This window comes from Ochotona princeps, unplaced genomic scaffold (assembly GCF_030435755.1).
Source record: "Ochotona princeps isolate mOchPri1 unplaced genomic scaffold, mOchPri1.hap1 HAP1_SCAFFOLD_255, whole genome shotgun sequence".
Lineage (NCBI taxonomy): Eukaryota > Metazoa > Chordata > Mammalia > Lagomorpha > Ochotonidae > Ochotona > Ochotona princeps.
In genome coordinates this window covers 93,942-113,678 of record NW_026701838.1, presented here as the reverse complement: position 1 = coordinate 113,678, position 19,737 = coordinate 93,942, and the positions used below count along the sequence as shown (strand labels likewise).

The 19,737-nt window shown below is 53.3% G+C and overlaps 1 protein-coding gene across 1 annotated transcript; it reads right to left on the bottom strand.

Moving 5' to 3' along the window:
- Positions 1-634: 634 nt before the first annotated feature.
- LOC101535668 (E3 ubiquitin-protein ligase SMURF1-like) lies at positions 635-19,672 on the bottom strand. Its single transcript, XM_058659981.1, is given in 17 exon segments — positions 635-1,058; positions 1,680-1,755; positions 3,334-3,535; positions 4,198-4,321; positions 5,001-5,135; positions 5,701-5,879; positions 7,066-7,180; positions 10,297-10,400; positions 11,643-11,841; positions 13,119-13,265; positions 14,380-14,464; positions 15,056-15,297; positions 16,465-16,540; positions 17,495-17,560; positions 17,696-17,838; positions 18,799-18,907; positions 19,651-19,672. Coding segments are annotated over 17 exon segments (2,124 nt in total). The 3' UTR covers positions 635-958.
- Between the last annotated feature and the right edge of the window lie 65 nt (positions 19,673-19,737).

Genomic DNA, 19,737 nt, shown 5'->3' with positions numbered 1-19,737 from the left:
TGGCTTTGGCCTTGCTCGTCCTGTGGACACACAAGATGCATGGGCGAGTGGATTTAGTAGAAGCTGTCATTGCCCCTGTCTGCTGCTGGGCCAGGTGAGGCTGTGGTGGTCGCCCGTCATCACAGGTGACATCCACGCCTCACTTTGTGTGAAACTCTACCTCTGGGCTGACTACATCATCATTAGCGCTCCTAAGCTGCTCTGCACGAAGCCAGCAACCATGGTAACAGCCTCATCGTGTTAGCTAAGCTCTCAGCAATGACCACAGATACACGTTAATATTTCAAGCAACACCATCAGTGCTGGTTCATGCACAGCGCCAGGACCAGCTGTGGATGGCTCTGGGATCACTTCCACAGCAAAGTGGAATCTGTGCACAAGACATTTTCCAGCCAGGACACCCTGCAGAGAATCCCCGGCCTCGGTGCCAGTGGCTCAGACACCTTTGCCTCTCACAGGGACGTGTGCGTGGCCGACACCCAGCAAGCATCTGTTACCCAGTGACTGCAGTTAGCAATCCACCTGCCCCAAGGGCAGAAATGGGGGCTTGAGCTCAGGTGCCATCCGCACGGCTGCCGGCTGGGCGAGGGGCCTCGGGCCATCTGTGGAAGGAATGACACCCGCTACCAAACCCTCAGTCAGCTGGGCTTGACCCTGCGCTATGGCGGAGGCCACCCCCGAAGAGCATCCCGTGTGACCTAGGCCGGAGGCTAAGCCTGGCCAAGTTTTATCTGATGGGTGATGGAGGGAAAGGAGAACTATTATCCAGGAGGGGTCATAGGTGGGAGCCACTGACCAAGGTCCCTGCTCCTTCCCTCCCTCCCCCAGCGAGGAGGAGGAAAGACAACCCTGTCCCTTGGGTTTTCTGGAATCCCAGGGCCTCGTGCTGTGCAGGAGGTGCACACTGGTGACACTGGGCTGGTGGGTGTGAGCTAGAGTCAGTGCCTTTGGTTGCCTCTCACTCCACGGCGAAGCCGCAGGTCTCCTCCACTGCCGTCAGCAGTTTCTCGTACAGCTTCTCGTAGGACTCGTAAGGCACAATGTCAATCCGGTTAAAGCTGGATAGGAACAAAGGGCCCAAGTCACTGCTGCGCCAGGCCAGCCCCTGCAGGGCACGGAGGGCAAGGACAGGCAGGTGCTCCCTTCCCAGGGGCAGAGGGGAGCCCCACACCCACTGTGGCCAGTGCCGAGTGTCAGTCACGTACAATCAAAGAGATCTCTGACACTGCTCCTGCCAACTGGCGGGGCCGAGGAAGAAGTGCAGGGAGATTCTTGAACCACAGAACAGATAACCCGCCTGAGCCCTCAATTTTCGGATACTATGCAGTATTAGACCTGGGCGTCTTCAAGATGCAAACTGGGGACTCCGCAGTGTCAAATGAGGTGAAGAGCAACAAACCCAAGCCACAAATGGCAGTTTCCGCGTGTGCACAGGGATGTGCAGCCAGGCAGGCCCTGGACGGTGGAGGCGGGCGTGGACCTAAGCCAGGGGACCCAGCACCAGCAGCCAGCATGCCCCTCACAGCACACTCATTCACGCTGACTTTGACAGTGTCCTCAGGGCCCATGACAGAGTACTTGTCCCCTTGGACACACATGAGACAAGGTGTTCACGGAAAGCAGCAGGACAGGGTGGGAGTGAGCACCCCCAAGATGGTTGAGCGGCCCGGGGTTCTTACCAGGTATGTGCCTTGGGCAGGTTGTCTGTGTTGGCGTCTATCAGGTGGATGGTGAACAGCTGGGGCCCTGCGGCGCCTGTGGAACCTTGCAGTAGAACATTCTAGTCACTGCACTTCCAAGGCAGACACCCAGTCCCCAGGGTCATAGAGGCCACATGGCAACAGAAGCCTGTGCCTGGTTTGAAGACACACCCAGGGTGGCTATAGGCTGCTCAGAACATGCCTGGACAGCCCAGGAGCAGCAAAAACAGCTAGAACCTTTCAGCACACCTGACCACAAACGGGAGCTGGGGATATCCAAGGGCAAACACTGTATGCCCTGGACTGGGGCCCTTTCCTTGCTCAGGCCTGGCCAGGGCTAACTGGCACCTCCCCGCCTGCCAACGTTGCAGGTCCTGAGGCTGGAGAGGCCCCGAGGCTCAGTGACACGTGACCCTCATGTCCGCACAGGGACAGTCAGGGCAGGTTCTTTCTGAGATGCTGCTCGGCTGATGTTGCTGGGGAGGGACCATCACAGACCACAGTCACAAACTTGAGACACCATAAGGTGACTGTATTATTGGCATATGACATCATAAGGTGACACTGATACAGCAGTGCTGGGGTCAGGAGAGGGCAGTAGGCTGAGCCTACCTCCTTTCACAGGGTAGGAGGGTAGTCGAGGCTCTCTGTGGTCACTGAAGGGATTCTCGCAGTCATACTCTGCAAGCCCCAATTCTCCAGGGTGCCTGGTTCACATCCCTGCTCACGGCTCCCTGGGCATGTGTCTTCTATGCCAGGGTCACTCCCACAGAGGGAGCTAGGTCTGGGAGCAGGTTGGCTGGCTGAGGCTCAGAGGTCAGGCAGGTGATGAGAAAGCAAGATCATAACACAAACTCTGGAGTCCTGACCCGGCTGCCACCACACTATTTTGTCCTTAGCGATAGAGTCCCATGATCCCAACGGGTCCCAATTTTCCCACCATGTAAGCAGGACAGCTCCCAGTTGGCCAGCTCGCTGGGTTAAGAGGAAGAAAGAACAAAAGCATTTGGCCAGTCACCAGGCGTCACCATGCCAGATGGTCAAGCAGATGGGGCAAGCCTAGAACCTCCTAGAACTCCTGCAGAAGCCAGGGAGCTGGGACAGCCCTCCACCCCCTTGGCAGTCTGCAAGACTAGGGTGTCTGGTTCTTGCACACTTCTGCTGGGCCCTTCAAAGGCCATGGAAAGTGGGGTCAGAGGAGGAGGGAGTGAAATCCATGCAACTTTTCACAATAGGCATTTCCCTCATACTATGGAAAAACAGTTTCTGCAACAAAATAAAGTCACACTTTGGATTCCACTGTTCCATGGACTTCTCTGTCTACGCTAAGCCAAGTTCAGCAAGGGGGGCTATGGTCCGCAGTAGCCCACTTTGGCCTGTCCACTAGTGCCAGCACTGCTTGCTAGCCACAGGTATGAGGCCTCCCCCGGGTTCACTCCTTGGCTTGGTGGAAGTCGTGAGGAGTGGGTGCCCTTCTGTTTGGTGAGGATCCCACTCCTGCTTACAGAAGGCACCTGCCAGGTGAGGGCGCCACAGACCTAAATGCCAAAAGGAAGCTTCCTGGAGGAGCTTTCAGTCAAACAGCCCTTCCCACCACACCCAGGACACCACAGGCCTGACACAAGTCAGTCACCTTGCAAAGCCTTGAAGCCCTGCAGAGGGACACGCGTAGATCCCATCACAAACTGCAAGAGCCGTGCCCTCCTCTCTCCGTGGAAGGTCTCCACCACCTGCCAGAACCATCGCACGATGTTGCTGTTGGCTACACAGTGCTTCAGCCGCGTGCTTGACTTCCAGTCATTCAAGTCAATTTTGTCCAGGCCGCCTATGATCAGCTGTAAAGTGTTCCAAGCTGAGTGATCCAGCAGTGGCCGGACCTGAGCCCACGTTGGCACACGCCCCAGTCCAGGGGAGCAGCTGAGACCTTGGCTCCCAGGGTAAGTATGGTGGCAGGCAGAAAGCCACAGGGTTCCAGGGCCTGGAGCCTAAGGCCTCTGCCTGCTGCCACCCGGGGTCTGTGGGAACAGCTGCAGAGGTGGCGTCAGAGCCCAGGGCTGCAGCTTTCGCCACATGGTGGAATGTGACATCAAAGACCCAGCTATGGGTGGCAATCCCGTGGTCTCCCAGGTCTCCCAGGTCTCAGAGCCACAGGGGGTGACCGTCAGCTCCATGGGGAGGGGCAGCAGAGCAGCCTCCAAGACTTGTTGACAATGTTTACTCCGGGGCTGCTACCCGGCTCGGGAGAGCGCCTACCGTGGCTGTGGCACAAGGACTGTGACAACCATAACTGTTCCACCCCAGACCCGGAAGACAGAAGCCCCCAACACCCTGAATGACCTCCACAGAAGCTCTGGACTGCCTGCTGCCAAGAGATGCTCTCCTACCCACAGCACTGCAGCCTGGCACATTCTGCCAGGGGTTTGAGTGCTCCAAAGGCTCCCGGGGCAAGCGGGGAGGCAGGCCTGACAGCCTCGTTGGCTGCGTGTGGCACACGCACCTCTACTTCCTTCTGGTCAAATGGCTTCAGGAGGTGCTGTGGGATGAGCTCGTTGAAGCCCTTCTGCAGGGCTAGGAACTGGGCCTTGATTCCACACATGAACCTCCAGTTCACGTACAGCCTGTGGGGACAGCCACAGGTAAGCCGCCCCCTCCCCACTAGCGACCGTGGGCAACACCCTTCCTGCAACAGGGCAGACCTGCTGGCTGAGAGCCCCAGTGCCCTCCCCCCGCCCTGCTGACAGAGGGGTGGGCATACACACTGAGCACGGGCAGAGCGAGTCTGCACTCCTGATCCCCCACAGGAAGCAGCAGGGGGGATGAACCTGCAGCTGCACAGCACACCCCGGCCTGCATGCTGCTCAACCCCAGACTGCCTGTTCACTCCTGGGCTCACCACCTGGTCCCCCCCCAACCAGGCCCCACCAAGGAGCTGCCCAGGCCATGTCTACAGGTGACCTGCCGTCATTACCACACATATTCCTGCTTTTTTATTTTTTAGGATTTATTTTTATTACAAAGTCAGATATACAGAGAGGAGAGACAGAGAGGAAGATCTTCCGCCCAATGATTCACTCCCCAACTGAGCCACAATGGCCGGTGCACGCAGATCCAAAGCCGGGAACCAGGAACCTCTTCCGGGTCTCCCATGCGGGTGCAGGGTCCCAAAGGTTGCCATCCTCGACTGCTTTCCCAGGCCACAAGCAAGGAGCTGGATGGGAAGTGGATTAGAACCTGTGCCCATAAGGGATCCCGGTGCGTTCATGGCGAAGACTTTAGCTGCTAGGCCACACTGCCGGGCCCACATATTCCTTCTTGTTCTCCTCGGTGACGGGCACATTCCTGCCATCAGGCTTTAGCTCGTGCTGCAGGATGCACCCAAAGGTGTTGTGCTCCACGCAGAACGTGTGGTCCAGGACTGGCGTGATGTCATTCTCTCTGTGGGAGGAGCCCAGGGATATAGTCAGTGAGGCCCGGCCACCACCAAGCAGCGAGAGCAGCACTGACCACCCAGCATGGGGAGATACTTGGGGTGCCAAGGCTGGGTGAGGATGGGAGGACAGTGCCCAGGTCTTGCTGTCTCCACTACCTTATGACTGACATAGGTGAGCTGACAGTCCAGGGAGGTCGGGGGCAGGAGCCCCCAGCAGACACCCCCTTCCCCACCCAGCAGGGCAGTTTCCCCCAGTGCATCAGGAACCAACACAGGTGACAGGGCAGGGTCGAGGAGTTTTCTGTGGGTAAGTCCCCATCCTGCCCCCTGTATGCCTCACATGAGGAACAAACCAAGCACCTGAAAACCTCTCATCTTTGCATTGAGTTTTCCTACAACCCTTCTGAATTGTGTATGCAGGTGTGAATACATGCATGTGTATGCACACACACACACACACACACACACACACACACATTATGGAGCTGAGCCAGTGCTTGGGAAGCTGGTACTCCACATGGGAGTCAGTCCTGTTTGGAGTTGAGCATGCTGAGCTGAGTCAGTACTCACAGAATCCACACCAAGCTCTTATGCAGCTCTGGATCCACCGACTCCACGTCAGACAGTTGGATGGGCTTCCCCAGCAGCTGCCTGTAGAAGGGGACTGTGAAGCCCCCGTTGATGTAGTGTCCATGGAACACAGCCAGGCCCATGATCCGGCCCACAAAGTGGAAGTTAGACAAGTGGTCCTGGAGGGGGCGCCAGAGGACAGGAGTGAGTTAGGGCGTGCGCTTCCCATGGCTTCTCCAGGCTCCTGCAAGCACTGTCCCACAGGCAACCAAACGTGGACTCAGTGATGCACAGGCTGTGCTTATGGTGAATGAAACAGAACACAGTGAGGCAGTCACAATGCAGAGCGAGCCTCTGGTCTATGCAAGCCTCTCTTCAGAACTGCTAAGTAACTCAGGTGAGCAGGTTAAACTGTGACACCCATGGGGCTCTCACTGGTCAATGCACCTGCATTCCATATCAAAATGTAGGTTCAATCCCGGATGCTCCGCTTCTCACCCAGCTCCTTGCTAATGTGCCTGGGAGGCAGGCGATGGCTCATGAGCCTGGGCTCCCACCTGAGCCTCAGAGTTTCTGCCTCCTGGCTCTGGTTTCACCCGGAAGCTGGTAGGCATTTGGAGAGTGAACGAGCAGTAAGAAATCCTGCCACTCGGCCTTGCAGAAACAGATAGGTGGTTAGGCTGTTACTATTGTTATTTTATTATTATTATTATTATTGGTGCAGAGCACCTAGCTCAAACACTTCTGTGAATTAGAGCTGACGAGGGCAGAGAGTGCAGGACGGCATGCCCTGTGCCACCACATGCTGGGAAGCCGGCCCTGCCTCTTCTCCTCACTGCTCTCCGAGAGCTCGGGAGTGAAAAGCCTGCTTCTCTGTCATCTTCCTCCATCCCACAAGGACAATGGACAAATGGGAGGCCCAGAGAAAAAAGGGGTGCAGAGTGAGGAAACAAGTGTGAGCCAAGAATCACCCCTGACCCCCTGTCCCTGGAACTTCCAATCCCCTTGGCCGTCCCTTCATGTCCACACTGGTAGCAGGCTCCTCCCACCTGGCTGTGCCCTAGGCACAGTGCTGATATGGTGGCCCAAGAGCCAGCCCAGGTTGCCATGCTGGTCTCATGTCCCAGCCACTGTCAGTGGCCAGAAGGACCCACAAGGGAACCATGGCCCTGCTGACTGCAGGCAGCGACAGCTCGGTCAGCAGCTGGGCACTGAACCCCCATGCTGCCTCGGATCGCCATTCACCGTCTGTCCTCCACCCTCCAGGTTGTGGTGAGGCTGCCCGAGGAAGCTGAGAAGCGAGTTGCACACAGAGAGCCTTGGCATTCGCCCACAGCCTGCAGGCCTGCCCTGCCTGGCACTCACAGGGTTGATGGCGGAGTCGGGATTGATCTGCAGCATATAGCTGTTGTCCGTCGAGTACTGGAAGAGCCCGTAATACGGATTCAGCATGTCATGGCACAGCAAATAAAGCCACTCCCTAGGAAGACAGGCACACCTCAGGGCCACGGCAGGCTCTGGCTTCTCATCCTGATGGGGCCGGCGATCTGCCCTGGAAGACCCAGGGTGTAAAGGCAATGGGGCCCCAGTCTGCGGGGACAGAGAGGGCACAGACTAGACAGACACGCCCAGAGGGAACCCACAGCAATGCGAAGAAGCTCCAGAAACCACCTGACAATACCTGATCCCTCACACCCACTTCCCACTGCCCCAAGTGACCCACCCTTCTACATCTGTGGGCGGGGATGAGCTGTGTGGGACCAGGATGGCAACCCAGTCAGAGACGCGCTCCCTGCCCACACCTCCACTTGCTGCTCTCCGAACTTGGCAAAGCCATGCACCAGGTGCCACTGCTAACGGCGTGCTCTGAGCTGACCCAAGTGGTCAGCAGGCAGCCTGAGTTGAGAACATGAGTGGCTAACTTGCATGCGAGGTTCTTGGCTCACTGTCAGGCTTTCTTCTTCTTGGTTGTGGTTTACCAATTTTCCACAGGATGGGACAAGTATCTGGTCTAACAACTGCTATTGTACTACCTGGGTTCAGGTTTGAGTCCAGCCACCTGTGAGTGCAGACCCTGGGAGGCAGCAGGTGCAAGCCCAAGCACGTGGATCTTGGTCATTCAGCTAGCCTTCCGGCCCTGGGCTTCAACCTAGCCCAGCACCAGCTGTCCCTGGCATCTGAGGAGTGAGCCAGCAGGGGGCACACCTGCCTCCCCCATCTCCCTCTCTTTCTGCACGGCCCCCACCACCTCACTGCTCAGAAACCATTTTCTACAGGAAAACGCTCCGTATGAGGTGGAAACCTTCATGTCTGAGAAGTAGCAGGGCTGTTGAGCCACAGACCAAGGTGTGCTCACCTTAATGTTCTCTTACATTCCTTTTCCAACATAAACATCTATCACTTATGTAACTTAAAAACATTAACTCCAGGAGTGTTTGAATCTGCTTTGTGAAGTCCTTCAATGCCTGAGCGGTTCGGCTGCGGGGGGCAGGTTTGGGGTGCTAGTGCCACAACACCAGCGCCAGAGCTGCAAGCAGCCTCTCACTCTGCCAGCTCAAACTGGCAAATGCTGTCTGGTCGGTAAACAGCATCAAGACAGCAGCCCCAAGTCTTATTCTGCAATTCTTTGTCTTTCAAACAGAAATGAGACAGAACAGGCGAGGAGAAGCACAAACGTAGAACCATCTGTCCAAGAAGACTGTGGGGATTAGGATGAACAAAACAAAGCTACAAGTCCTGCACAACACTGCACAGCTCACGCCACAGAGCAGGCCGTGAGCAGGGCTTCTGTGTCCACCCCACCAAGTCCCCCGGCTGGAGAGTCTTCACCCACGGGATTCTGATCCCCCCAGGTTTGGGAACTGAGACTGGAGAAGAACCTTTTGCAACAAAGCCAAGAACGCACAACTGTCTAGACAGGAAGTGATTAAAAGACAAGCAAAAATTCAGCATGAGCCCGAGTGAGGCAAGGATGCATTTCCGTCCGTCCTGGACATGGTGAGGGAAGAGCTAACGAGACAGGCAAGAGAGCGTGGACAGAAATGACTGCCACGAAGCCTGGCCAGCTCAGATTCTCACACTGCATGGCAACTAGATACATGACACAGGGGTCTGCAAAACGTTTATGTGAAGTGCGTGCGAGAAAAAAAAGTAGATTTCAAGTTTCTGCAATAAAATAAACTTCTTTGGAGCCCACTTGAACAGACTTTCTGCAGTACCATGTACAATGTCATCTGAGTTCCTCTACAATTTTAGATTAAAAAAATTTTTTATTGGAAAGTTGGATATACAGAGAGGAGACAGAGAGGAAGTTCCCCAAACAGGCACAACACCAAGAATGGTGCTGATCTAAAGCCAGGAGCCAGGAGCTTCCTCCAGGTCTCCCACGCGGGAGCAGGGTGCCAAGGCTTTGGGCCATCCTTGACTGCTTTCCCAGGCCACAAGCAGGGAGCTGGATGGGAAGCGGGGCTGCCAGGTTTAGAACTGGCGCCCATATAGGATCCCAGCACGTGCAAGGTGAGGACTTCAGCCGCTAGGCTACTGTGTCATCTGAATTCCTCTACAATTCTAAGTGTAATCCTGTTCAGATACAAGGGTGGTGGGCAGACCACGCAGCAGGTGACCTGGCAAGGCCTCCCCGCAGTTTTCCACTCCAGCATCATGTTGATTAGGGGACGTCATGAAAAGACACAGGAGGAAGCAGAGAGGGAAGCGACAGGAGCCACAAAACCATAGACCTAACTGGGGCAGGCAGGTGGCTCGGCCAGCAGGCGCTGTCTCACAGTGCATGTGCCAGGCTCCCATATGGACGCCGGTTTGTGTCCCGGCTGCCCCACTTCCCATCCAGCTCCCTGCCTGTGGCCTGGGAAAGCAGTCGAGGATGGCCTAAAGCCTTGGGACCTTGCACCCGTGTGAGAGGCCCAGAAGAAGCTCCTGGCTTTGGACCGGCTGAGCTCCAGCCATTGTAGCCACTTGGGAGAGTGAACCAGGAGATGGAAGATCTTTCTCTCTGTTTTCCTTCTCTCTGTACATCTGAGAAAAGGAATGTAAATTCAATAAACATAAAATAAAATCTTTGGAAAAAAATTCATAGTTCAGAACAGCTGAGGTCAGCACCCACGGCAGGCTGTGACAGCCTCAGAGACATCAACAATGGATTGCTGGCCTGCGCCCAGTGAGAGCCACTGAGGAAGAAAGAGGCAAACAGCCTCTCTCAGAAATAATTCATTGAGGCCAGTGCTGTGGTATAGTGAGTTAAGCCAACACCTGCAGTGCTGGCACCCCCATAAGGGCACTGGTTTGTGTCCCAGCTGCTCCATTTATGATTCAGTTTCCTGCAGATGGCCTGGGAGAGCAGTGGAGGATAGGCCAAGGTCTCGGTCCCCTGCACCTGACAGGGGGATCTGGATGAAGCTCCCAGGTTTTGGCTTTGGACCAAATCCAGCCACTAGGGGCACTGAAGTAATGAACCAGTGGACGGAAGATCTCTGTCTCTCCCTCTGCCTTCCAAATCAATCAATAAATCGTAAAAGAAAAAAGAAAGGCGTTGCCATAGTTCTACTGAACTCCACGCGGGAGGCAGGATGAAGGACTCACCTTGCCACCCCGCCGTAGTCCAGGCCTTCCTCCTCCCGGAATTTCACCATCAGGCACTTTTTCAAGTCTTTTGGTCACATCTGCATTATCTGGCGATAAGACTCCTGTATAAAGAAGACAAAGTCTCAAAGGACAGTAATCCTTCCAGAAGCTCTGGATAATGGGGCCCCGTTATGAAAGAGAAGCATCTGATATAAGGTGAGCCTTGTCAGGCTCCTGGGCTTATCTGGCATCTAGCACATTCCCTCACCCTTGCCTCGAGACAAAAGAACAGTTCCAGCAGCACCAGGCCTGAAGGACCCGGAGCTGCCTTCGGCACAACAACCAAGGCCCAAGGACAGCCGTGCCCTGCTTGCTAGCACTGTCTCCCCGTCGGTTCATCGCGCTGTGCATGACAGACAGCTCAAGTCTCATAACCAAACTGAGGATGCCAGTCAAGAATAAATGTTAACAGAATCCTGGGGCCTGTTTTGGTGTGGAACCTGGGACGCCCAGCACATTTCCAGTGAATCAAAAAGGGAGGCAAGGTTTCAGGGGCACAGAGAGCAGCATGCCTGGGACTGGCACAGCTCCTGCCAGCCCACACTGCCACAGACAGTGTCCCAAGGGCAAGCTGCTCAAGTGTCTGCAGGTGTTTCCAGTGGCCAGGCAGGTAAGATTCCAAGTTTCACATTTACCAGAGGCCACATTCTACCCACATGAGATGAGGAGAAAGGATCTGGCAGCAAACTCCCAATTATTCAGCTCCTATCAGAGTCTGCTCAATGGGCCACACTACATTTGGCTGGCTTCTCCCACACCCCTGTGGCAGCACCTGCAGAGCCCGGGCCACCTCCTGAGCACCCATCTGCAGACTCCACCCATGTCTCCAAGGAGGGCAGGTCATGGCCCAACACAGCAGGGGTTTGATTTTCTGGTCTTCTTTTCTTGAGGAATTCCTGTGGGGTCCCCGTTGCCACAGGGATGCTGTGTAAGGGTCTGAGGCCTTACTGGGAACCATCTGCTTGTTGATGGCTCCTGGGCAGGAAGTGTCCTGACTGGAGGACACATGGGCAGATTGCCGGAAAGCACACCCCACACAGCGCAGAGCAGGCGGCTCCCGCTGTGAGCTGGTGCCTGTTTCCACAACCCCTGGCCTTGTGTTCCTTCCAGGTGACTGCAGGAGGAGCTGCACAGGCCCTGGCCAAGACTCACACTATTTCATTGTGTCATAAAACCAACACCTCAACTGTCAAACGGAAAGGGGTTCAGAGGACAACACCATGCATAATGGAGTCCGCGCCCATCGGCCCAGGCCTCTCTGCAGGGCTGAGCCCATGTCCACGTTCCCACACTCCACTCCATACCTCAAATATTTCTTCTCTGGAAACTTCGATGCGGCAATGACCAGCTTGGGGCGACTGAAGCAAGAGCTCGTGTCTGAGGACTTTGAGCTTCTGGACGAGGTCACGCTCATATCTCTGGGCTGGAAGCTCCTCATCTTCTCCTGAGCCTTCGCTGGGCAATGGCAGCAGCTGGCTGGGCTCTTTCAGTCGGCACTGGTGACTAGAGAAGGGGCATGGCAAGGTCACCTCACAAGCAGTGGGCGAGGAGCGGCCAGCAGCACTCTGGGCCACAGTGGCCAGGGAGCGAGCTCATTACCCAAGCAGGGTGTTCCCTCTGAGGACAGAATCACCAGGCCTGATGGACCAAAATGGCTGACGGCCCCGTGAGCACAGACCTGGAGCTGGGGCACATTCACAGAGATGCTCTGCATCTACCTAACACTTTGCACAGTCATTATTGCTACACATCAAGGTGGAAATGGCCGTCACCTGTCCTGCACCTGTTAGGTCAGGCAAGATGGGCCAAAGCACTGGGAAACGTACCTTGGCTGTGGAGATGAAGTGCAGTCGATGGGAGGCAGGGAGAAGGATCAAGAGCAGAGGGAGGCAGCAGGATGCTGGCGGCCACCCTCGTCCTGCTCACCAGGAGCCTCCCGAGCCCGCTCCCTGGGCACCAACCCACTGTAAAGCAAAAGGATGGAGCGGAGTGACAGAGGGCGGGGCGTCTGTTCTGCTTACATCAGCCCAGTTAGAGGAGCTGCATGGGATGTTTCCTGCAGAGGTCAAGCTCATTCCCAGCCCCGAGTTACCTGGGATTGGCAGGAGCAGCGTTGACTATGGCCAGGCCTTCTAGAAGGTGCTCTACCAACACTAAGGAGAACCTTCCCTCTCAGTCTACAGCCATGCCTCTCTTCACATGCTGCTGGGGAAGCTGCCTAACACCATCACCTAACGCTGTGAACATCAAACGGCTACATCATCTGGCCTCAGCACTACTAAGTTTAACACAGTATTTTGAATTATTGAGCCATGGTCGCATTGTGGTGTAACATGCTAAGCCTCTACCTGCATTGCCGGTATCCCACATGGGCACCACTTCGAGTCCTGGCTGCTCCACTTCTGATCCAGCCCACTGTTTACGGCCTAGGATAGCAGCAGAGGGTGGACTAAGTGCTGGGTGCCTGCACCCACTTGGAAGATCTCAAGGAAGCTTCTGGCTCCTATCCTCAGATTAGCCCAGCTCCAGCTGCTGTGGTCACCTGGAGAGTGAACCACGGATAGATCTCTCTGTGTCTCCCTCTCTCTAACTGCCTTCCAAATGGAAATAAATACATCTTTTAAAAAGGCTGAACTATACAATTGAGCTTCAAATAAGAGGTTTCTTTTTTTTTTTTTTTTTGGCTTATGTTTCTTGTCCAACTTCAATATGGAGAAGAAAGAAAAACATTAGCACAGAAAACCACTGAACTGTAAAGGAAAAAATTTAAAAAGTCTTACTTCATGATGTGGTGTAACCTTGGGTCTGTAAACTGAGTTGTTCGGTTATTATGGTCTACAAAATATATTCTTCCTGAAACCGTACTTCTCACTTCCCACCCTGGAGGCAGTGGTCTGAGTTCATCACAATTCACACTGTTAAGGTCTCTAACAAAACAAAACACAAGACACAGAGAGGGTTGTCCAACCGAGCATGTAAGAAGAACATCTTGATGAGGTGCCTCGGGCCCCAGAGGTCCCCAGTGAGGCTGCAGGGCCCAGGCCTGCGTGACACAGAGAGGAACAGCCTACAGACCACAACAGGACTTTCCAACCTGGTGACCGAGGGCAGGGAACAGGGTCTCTCCAGCAACATACACTATAGGAAAGAGTCCGAATTGTGGCAAGTGTCTGCATGCTATGAGAAACTGCCTGGAGGCAGACAGCAGCTGAACACGCAGTCTTCCCATTTCTGGAGAGCGCAAGGCCCAGGAGGGAAGGATTAGCAGGCACTCAAACACTCCTGGTGCTTGGCAGCTGCACCAGCACAAGTGGTCTCATTTTGGAGCTGGCTTTTTGTTGAGTATTTTCATCCTGGTCAGATGGCCACACTGTGTTTCTGATCAAGAAGCTTCCCACTGACACAGAGGCCCACCCTTTCCAGGCCCAGTGGGTCCTGCAAACACATCATTTGTTCACTCGTTTGCTTTCATTCATTTATTCATCCATCTGCAGGTAATATGTCCACTCTAATCATAGACGCTGAATTGTAAATACAGCATACACTGGGAAGTCCACACAGACACGAGGCCAATTCTCAAATGAAGCCAATTACAACTAAAAATAAAATGAGCCTTACTAAATGCTAGCCTGGGGGAGTGGGACAAGCAAAATAAAAGGCAACTTCTCTTTGTTATGGAGTGGGGCAGGAGTCTGTCTGAGCTGAGCTCAGCTAGAGGCCTTGGAGAGAAAGCTGTGTCTCCCCCGGCAAGGGCCTCCAAGGCACTAGGCAACAGGTACCTTGAAGTAGAAGAGAGAATGGAATTTCCACGTTGCTTCTTCAGCTCAGTAGTATGGAAAACTTCAAGCATTTACAGTAGTGAGACCAGGTGATCACCGTCAACAACTACCATCTCATGGTCAACCTTGCTGCAGATGTCCCTCCAAGCCCACCCCGGCCCCAATTTAGCAGAAGCAAATCCCAGACATCCATGTATTTTGTTCACTCGTGTTTTTAGTTTCAAATGTGAGCATTCACGCCAGTGCCTTTCAGAAACCCCACCTTGGTATCCGGGGGTCATGCCACGTGCTGACTCCAGTCTGTGTGTGCAAAAAGTAAACCTGCCCTTGCACTGTGGTCCTTTGTTCTGCACAAGAAATTAGGGGAGACAATGAAACAAGTTCAATGTCATGATCTTCTGGTGACCATCACACAGATACTAAGCGTCCTTCAATGTTCTTTAAAGCCATAAAGAAGAGCAGGAAAAAGCTGCGGCTCACCTCAGCCCGTCTCTATGGGGTCTGAGCCCCATCTCAGGAACCAAGCACGTCTCAGCTGCCCGTGCCCTAGCCCCACCAGCCACCACCTTGGTAGGGATGCCTCAGGCACAGCTGCCAGCTGGGATGAAGCTCGTCCTTGGCTCTCCCTGCTGGGACCATCAGCCCTGCCTAGGCTGTCATAGTTCTCTCTGTGGCTCACCCCAAGCCCCATGCTGCACCCCCTGACAGATGCCTGGCCATGGTGCCCACCACTGCAATTCTCTTTGATGTACACTTCTTTTGGAATATAGGAGATCTCATGAAATCCCGGCAAGTGCTGAGCACTCAAGGGTGGGTCATCGGTCACCATCTGCTGCCTGCCGCCACTGTGCCAACCTCGGCAGTAGAGGTGTGTGCGCTACCACCATGGCTTAGTCAGACACACGTGCTCTGAGAGCAAGCAGAGGGCATTCGCTCACCGTAGCCTTCGGGCAGCGCTGGGGACTGGTGGCCGTACGGCCGGTTCTGGAGCATCTGGAGCCATCCTCGCACCTCAGGGTTTCGCAGTCGCTGTGCCTGAAGTCTTTGATCTTGTCCTGGGGACTCCACGAACCTGCAATTTCCTCCACCAGCAGCAGCCGCGGGGCCATCTGTGTACGGGGCTGGCTCCTCCATGAAGCAGCTGAGTGGCCTTCCAGGCCCCGAGTCTTCATACACGGTTCTGGGAGGGAGAAGCCCAGTAGGCAATGGAGCACTGTGTGAGGATCGAGGTTGCCAGCTTGCGCCTACATCTTCCATCCCCAAGGACGCCCCAGTTAGACACATGTGGCCACAAGGCACCAGACACAAGGGCCAGTGGTCTCACTCTTGGCCAGGGCTCAGTGATGACAGGAAACCCACCCTGCCCCAATAGAAGCCTGGGAGATGACACTGCATTGTTCTTGATTTAAACCCAAAAACTCCATTTCCCTTTGTATTTTACTCTCTAATACGACTCCTGGTTATTTAAAATACTACTGTGACTTCAGGTGCTTTCAAAATGTGAAGGCAATTGCCTCTAAATGGCTATTTTCTCTTGTAAGCAAATATTTTATTAAAAATAAAATCTCTTACATTAAAAAATGCTAAATCCACACCCAGGATGAGGGGCTAACATCACCACTGTTCCAGCTCCTCCCATCTGCCGGCTTATCTGGAGGGCAATCCCAATGCCTGATCATCTCAGTGTAATATTTGAGAATAAGCATCTAAAGTAGGACTTTCGCTACTGTCTTCACTAAAACAACGCATGATCATTTTTCAAAGTCCCCGAGTGGCGGTCAGTGTTTGAGCCAGTCTGAGCGTCTCATTAGCCAGGCCCCACGTGTGAAGCCTGCACGCTGCCCTTGGCAGCCATGTCTCTCATGCCACCTAGAGCAACTCCAGGTCCTGCAGAGGATCTGAGGTCAGTGGGTCATGTGTCCTAGGGGTGCCCCATTCCGGGTGCTGCTTACGGCATCTGCTAGCAGTTGTGGGACCTATTCCTCATCCCTGAATTCCCAGGATACCTGGGAAGGTGAGCTCATCTCTCTTGGGAGTGGTGCCTCTGCCGGAAATCCACAGGGACTAACACCTGTGACCCACTCAGTAAGGGGTGGCCTATGGGCTGTCCCCCAAATGTCACTGTGAACTCCCGGATTTTTAACCAATTTGGGATGCTACAAGTCACTGGAGTTATAATCCATATGGCTATGTAAACGATCCCATTCTTGGCCTCCTCTGGGCTCCCTCCCAGTGGCCTTCACAGCTCCTACTACAGGCCAGCAGCACATGTGTAGGCCCACGGAGTGACCCAGGCTGGCCCTAAGGCAGCAGAGCCCGGCCCTCCCACCGCCATGGTCATACCTACCCTTCATTCTCCAACAGTCCCTTGCAGTCTACCACAGACCAGCTGGGGTCTATCCTGTCTCGAGTCTGTAAACTGACTAAAACAGAAAAGAATAGCTTGTGTTAAAATCCAGTGATGTTTCTGCAACTGTAATACACTGAGCTGTTGTATATTCACAATTGATGGGCAGAATCAAATAATAAGGAACATGTTCTCAAGCATACACACACCCCCCTACCCTTCTCTCCCCCTCCTTCCCTCCCTTCCCCCGAGGATTTTACAGGGCACCACCACGGATGGGTAAATCGGGACATGCTCTTCAAATGTATAAGCGGTGAGGTGGGGGAAATCCCTGAGCCTGTGGAACTGTATAATTAAAAAAAAAAGTGTGGAGGACAGGGTGTTGTGTTTCTTACACTCTCCATAAATAAAAGTCTCAGTGGCCTTGTCTCTTAAGTAGACTTTGACTTATAGCTTAACAAAGATATGGGAAACACTTTTTCTTTGGGGGGGCACTTTTAAGATCTGCAAAGTCTAGATGAGAATCAAAATATTAATTCTCTATCATATAAAACAATAGATATAAAGTTGAATTCCATTGCCCACTCTCCTGCCCAAATGCTCCTGCACAAAAGCAAAATGAGGGCAACACGTTTTAGGTTTTCATTCTAAGCAATGCAGCCCTCTGACTGCAGATGGCGCTACGTGCAATTCTCCACAAATGGTCTGTGCTTTTTATCTGTGAGACAGGTCTCCCAGAAGAAACTGCGCCCAACTCCTGCATATGTGGCCACCATCCTGAGATGAACTATCCTACAATAAGTGTTTATGGTGACACTGGAAACAACCCCCTATCTTTCTGCGTCGGTGTCACATTAACTCCACTTTCAATGACAGGAGGAAGGGAGAAAAAATAAGGACCGCCCAGAAGGGCAGAGATGGCCCACACGTGCGCCGTCACCATCGTCAGGACATGGGGCCTCTCGGTGACCAAGAACCCAACGTTAAGGTCTCTGAAAGCATCTTTGTATACAGATGGGAAAGTTCTTACCCACTATTTGGCCACGGACTGCATCAGTATCTGAGGGATTTAGTTGGCATAGATCCACACGCTGGTCTACAAACAAATAATTCAAAACTTAACCCAAGGAAAGGTAGCTAAGGAGGGAGGCAGGAATTCTGTATTCAGTATTCAACAACAACCAATGCCCCAGAAGTTTCCTTCGATTGCAGTGAGAGGCAGACAAGCAACATGCCCTTACATCGGTGTCTTTCAACCTGCTGATGGCTTTGGAGAGCAGCCGCACACAGCCCAGGAAGCCAGCTCCCTGCTTCTTGTGGATTTTCTTGTGGTTCCACATGCTGATGGTTATAGAATCTGTCTTCCCAACGTACCTGCAAAGAACAGATTCCGCTGACTCACGGGACTTCTCAATGAGGATTTCTCACAGACATCTTAGCTGACATGACTTTGGGAGCCTTACAAAATAACACTGGCCCTGAGTGTCACGTGAGTAGACAGTCCATAAAAACATATCCATCAGCTCCAGTGGGCTGGCGGTGAGGATGACATGCAATATGTAACAGCAAGTGTACACAACCATGTAATAGTCACAATCCCATAAAGCAGATTTACTATACATTAACAGCTCCATAGGATGGTGACACAGTCAGGAATCTGCCAGTCAGGTTTAATAAACACTACTGGTTGGGGCTAGCACAGTGGAATAGCAAACTGATTTCCTTCCTCCAGTGCCAGCATTCCATGAGTGCCACTTTGTGTCTTCCAGTTGTTCCACTTCCGATCCAGTTGCCTGCTTATGGCCTAGGAAAGCAGCAGAGGCTGGCCCAAGTCCTTGGGGTCCCAGCAGTCACATGGGAGACTCAGAAGAAGCTGCTGGTTTCAGACTGGCTCAGCTCTGACCACTGCAACCCTCTGGGAAGTGAACCAGCAGATGAAAGAACTCTCTGTCCCTTTTTCTCTCTCCCTAAATCTGCCTTTCAAATAAAAATTAATAAAAACTACAAGGTTCAAGAGTTCATCGAAATGTAACAGCATGTAGGGGACCTGAGCTACAGTGCTTTTTTTGCCCCTCAGATAAAATGACCAAAAGCTTGAAAAGTATGAGAATCACAGCTAAAAAACCAAACCTTAGCAATCTATGAAAACGCCGCATGCAAAACCACCCGCTGGCCTGATCCTGTACTTAGGCAACAGAAACATTGCTTTGGCAATTCATTTTTGTAACCAATAAAGCTAGCAACCCTCGTCTTTTCTTTTAGTGCTTCTCTTGCAAAAGTAAGAGGCTCTCTTCCCCACCTCGGCCCAAATGACTCGGAGAACATTCAACTCACAGATCATAATGCTGGTTCCACTTGGGGTCCAACGTGTTCTTCACAGTGTCGGTTGAGTGGCACTGGCCAGACCCGTCCACGACGACCTTTGCAAAGGGGTCGGGGAGCCCTGCAGGAGACAGGATGATGCTGTGGATCCTTCAGGCAAAGATGACCCATGTGCCTTCTATCCTCTCAGTGAAGGGTTAGTCAACTGGCAAAGTAAGCAATTTCCACTTTACTTTCTATGTGTGACTAGCCAGGATGCCTTCACATTCAGCTATTGAGAGAACAGCAAACTATGAAATAGGGTTACCTTCAAACTTCTGTTCTGGATGATTACTAAGTGGAGGCTAACTGCACGAGGGAGAGAAGTCTGGAACTGATTTTAGGTAGAAGTTATGCTAGTTCCCTAGATTCCTGCTACAGGTGGTCTCACCGCTGCAGGGAGGTGTTCCCTGAGTCTAACAGGAAACACTCCTCAGTGCTAGAGTAGGGATCAGACAGGTTTATGGGATCTGACAGGAGGCAAGGTGCAGAGCCTGTGAGACGGATCTGGAGGGGAGCCACCACTCTGGGGCTTCCCAGCTACCCAGCCTGAGCCTCAGAGCCCAAGCTTTCGGCTGTGCATGTGTGAATCCCACCACACCGGAGCTGAGCAGCCTTCCTGGAAGACCAGAGGTGGGCGCAGACTCAAGGTTGCAGGCACCACCTTGTTTCTTAAGCAACAATTCCTTCCTTCAAAAAGGGATTCTGTATGACAGGGATTTCACACCGTGGCTTACTTTCTAAAATGTGATCAACACCTTCAGTCAAATGCAGCAATTTGATAGAAAACTATCCCCATTTGTATTTGAATTAAGAACACTTCACCCAGCAAAATGCAGCATCCCATGCTGGAGGGGAGGCAGAGAAAACTGTGTGTGGCTGGCCACGGAGTGACACAAGCTGTTGGCATGA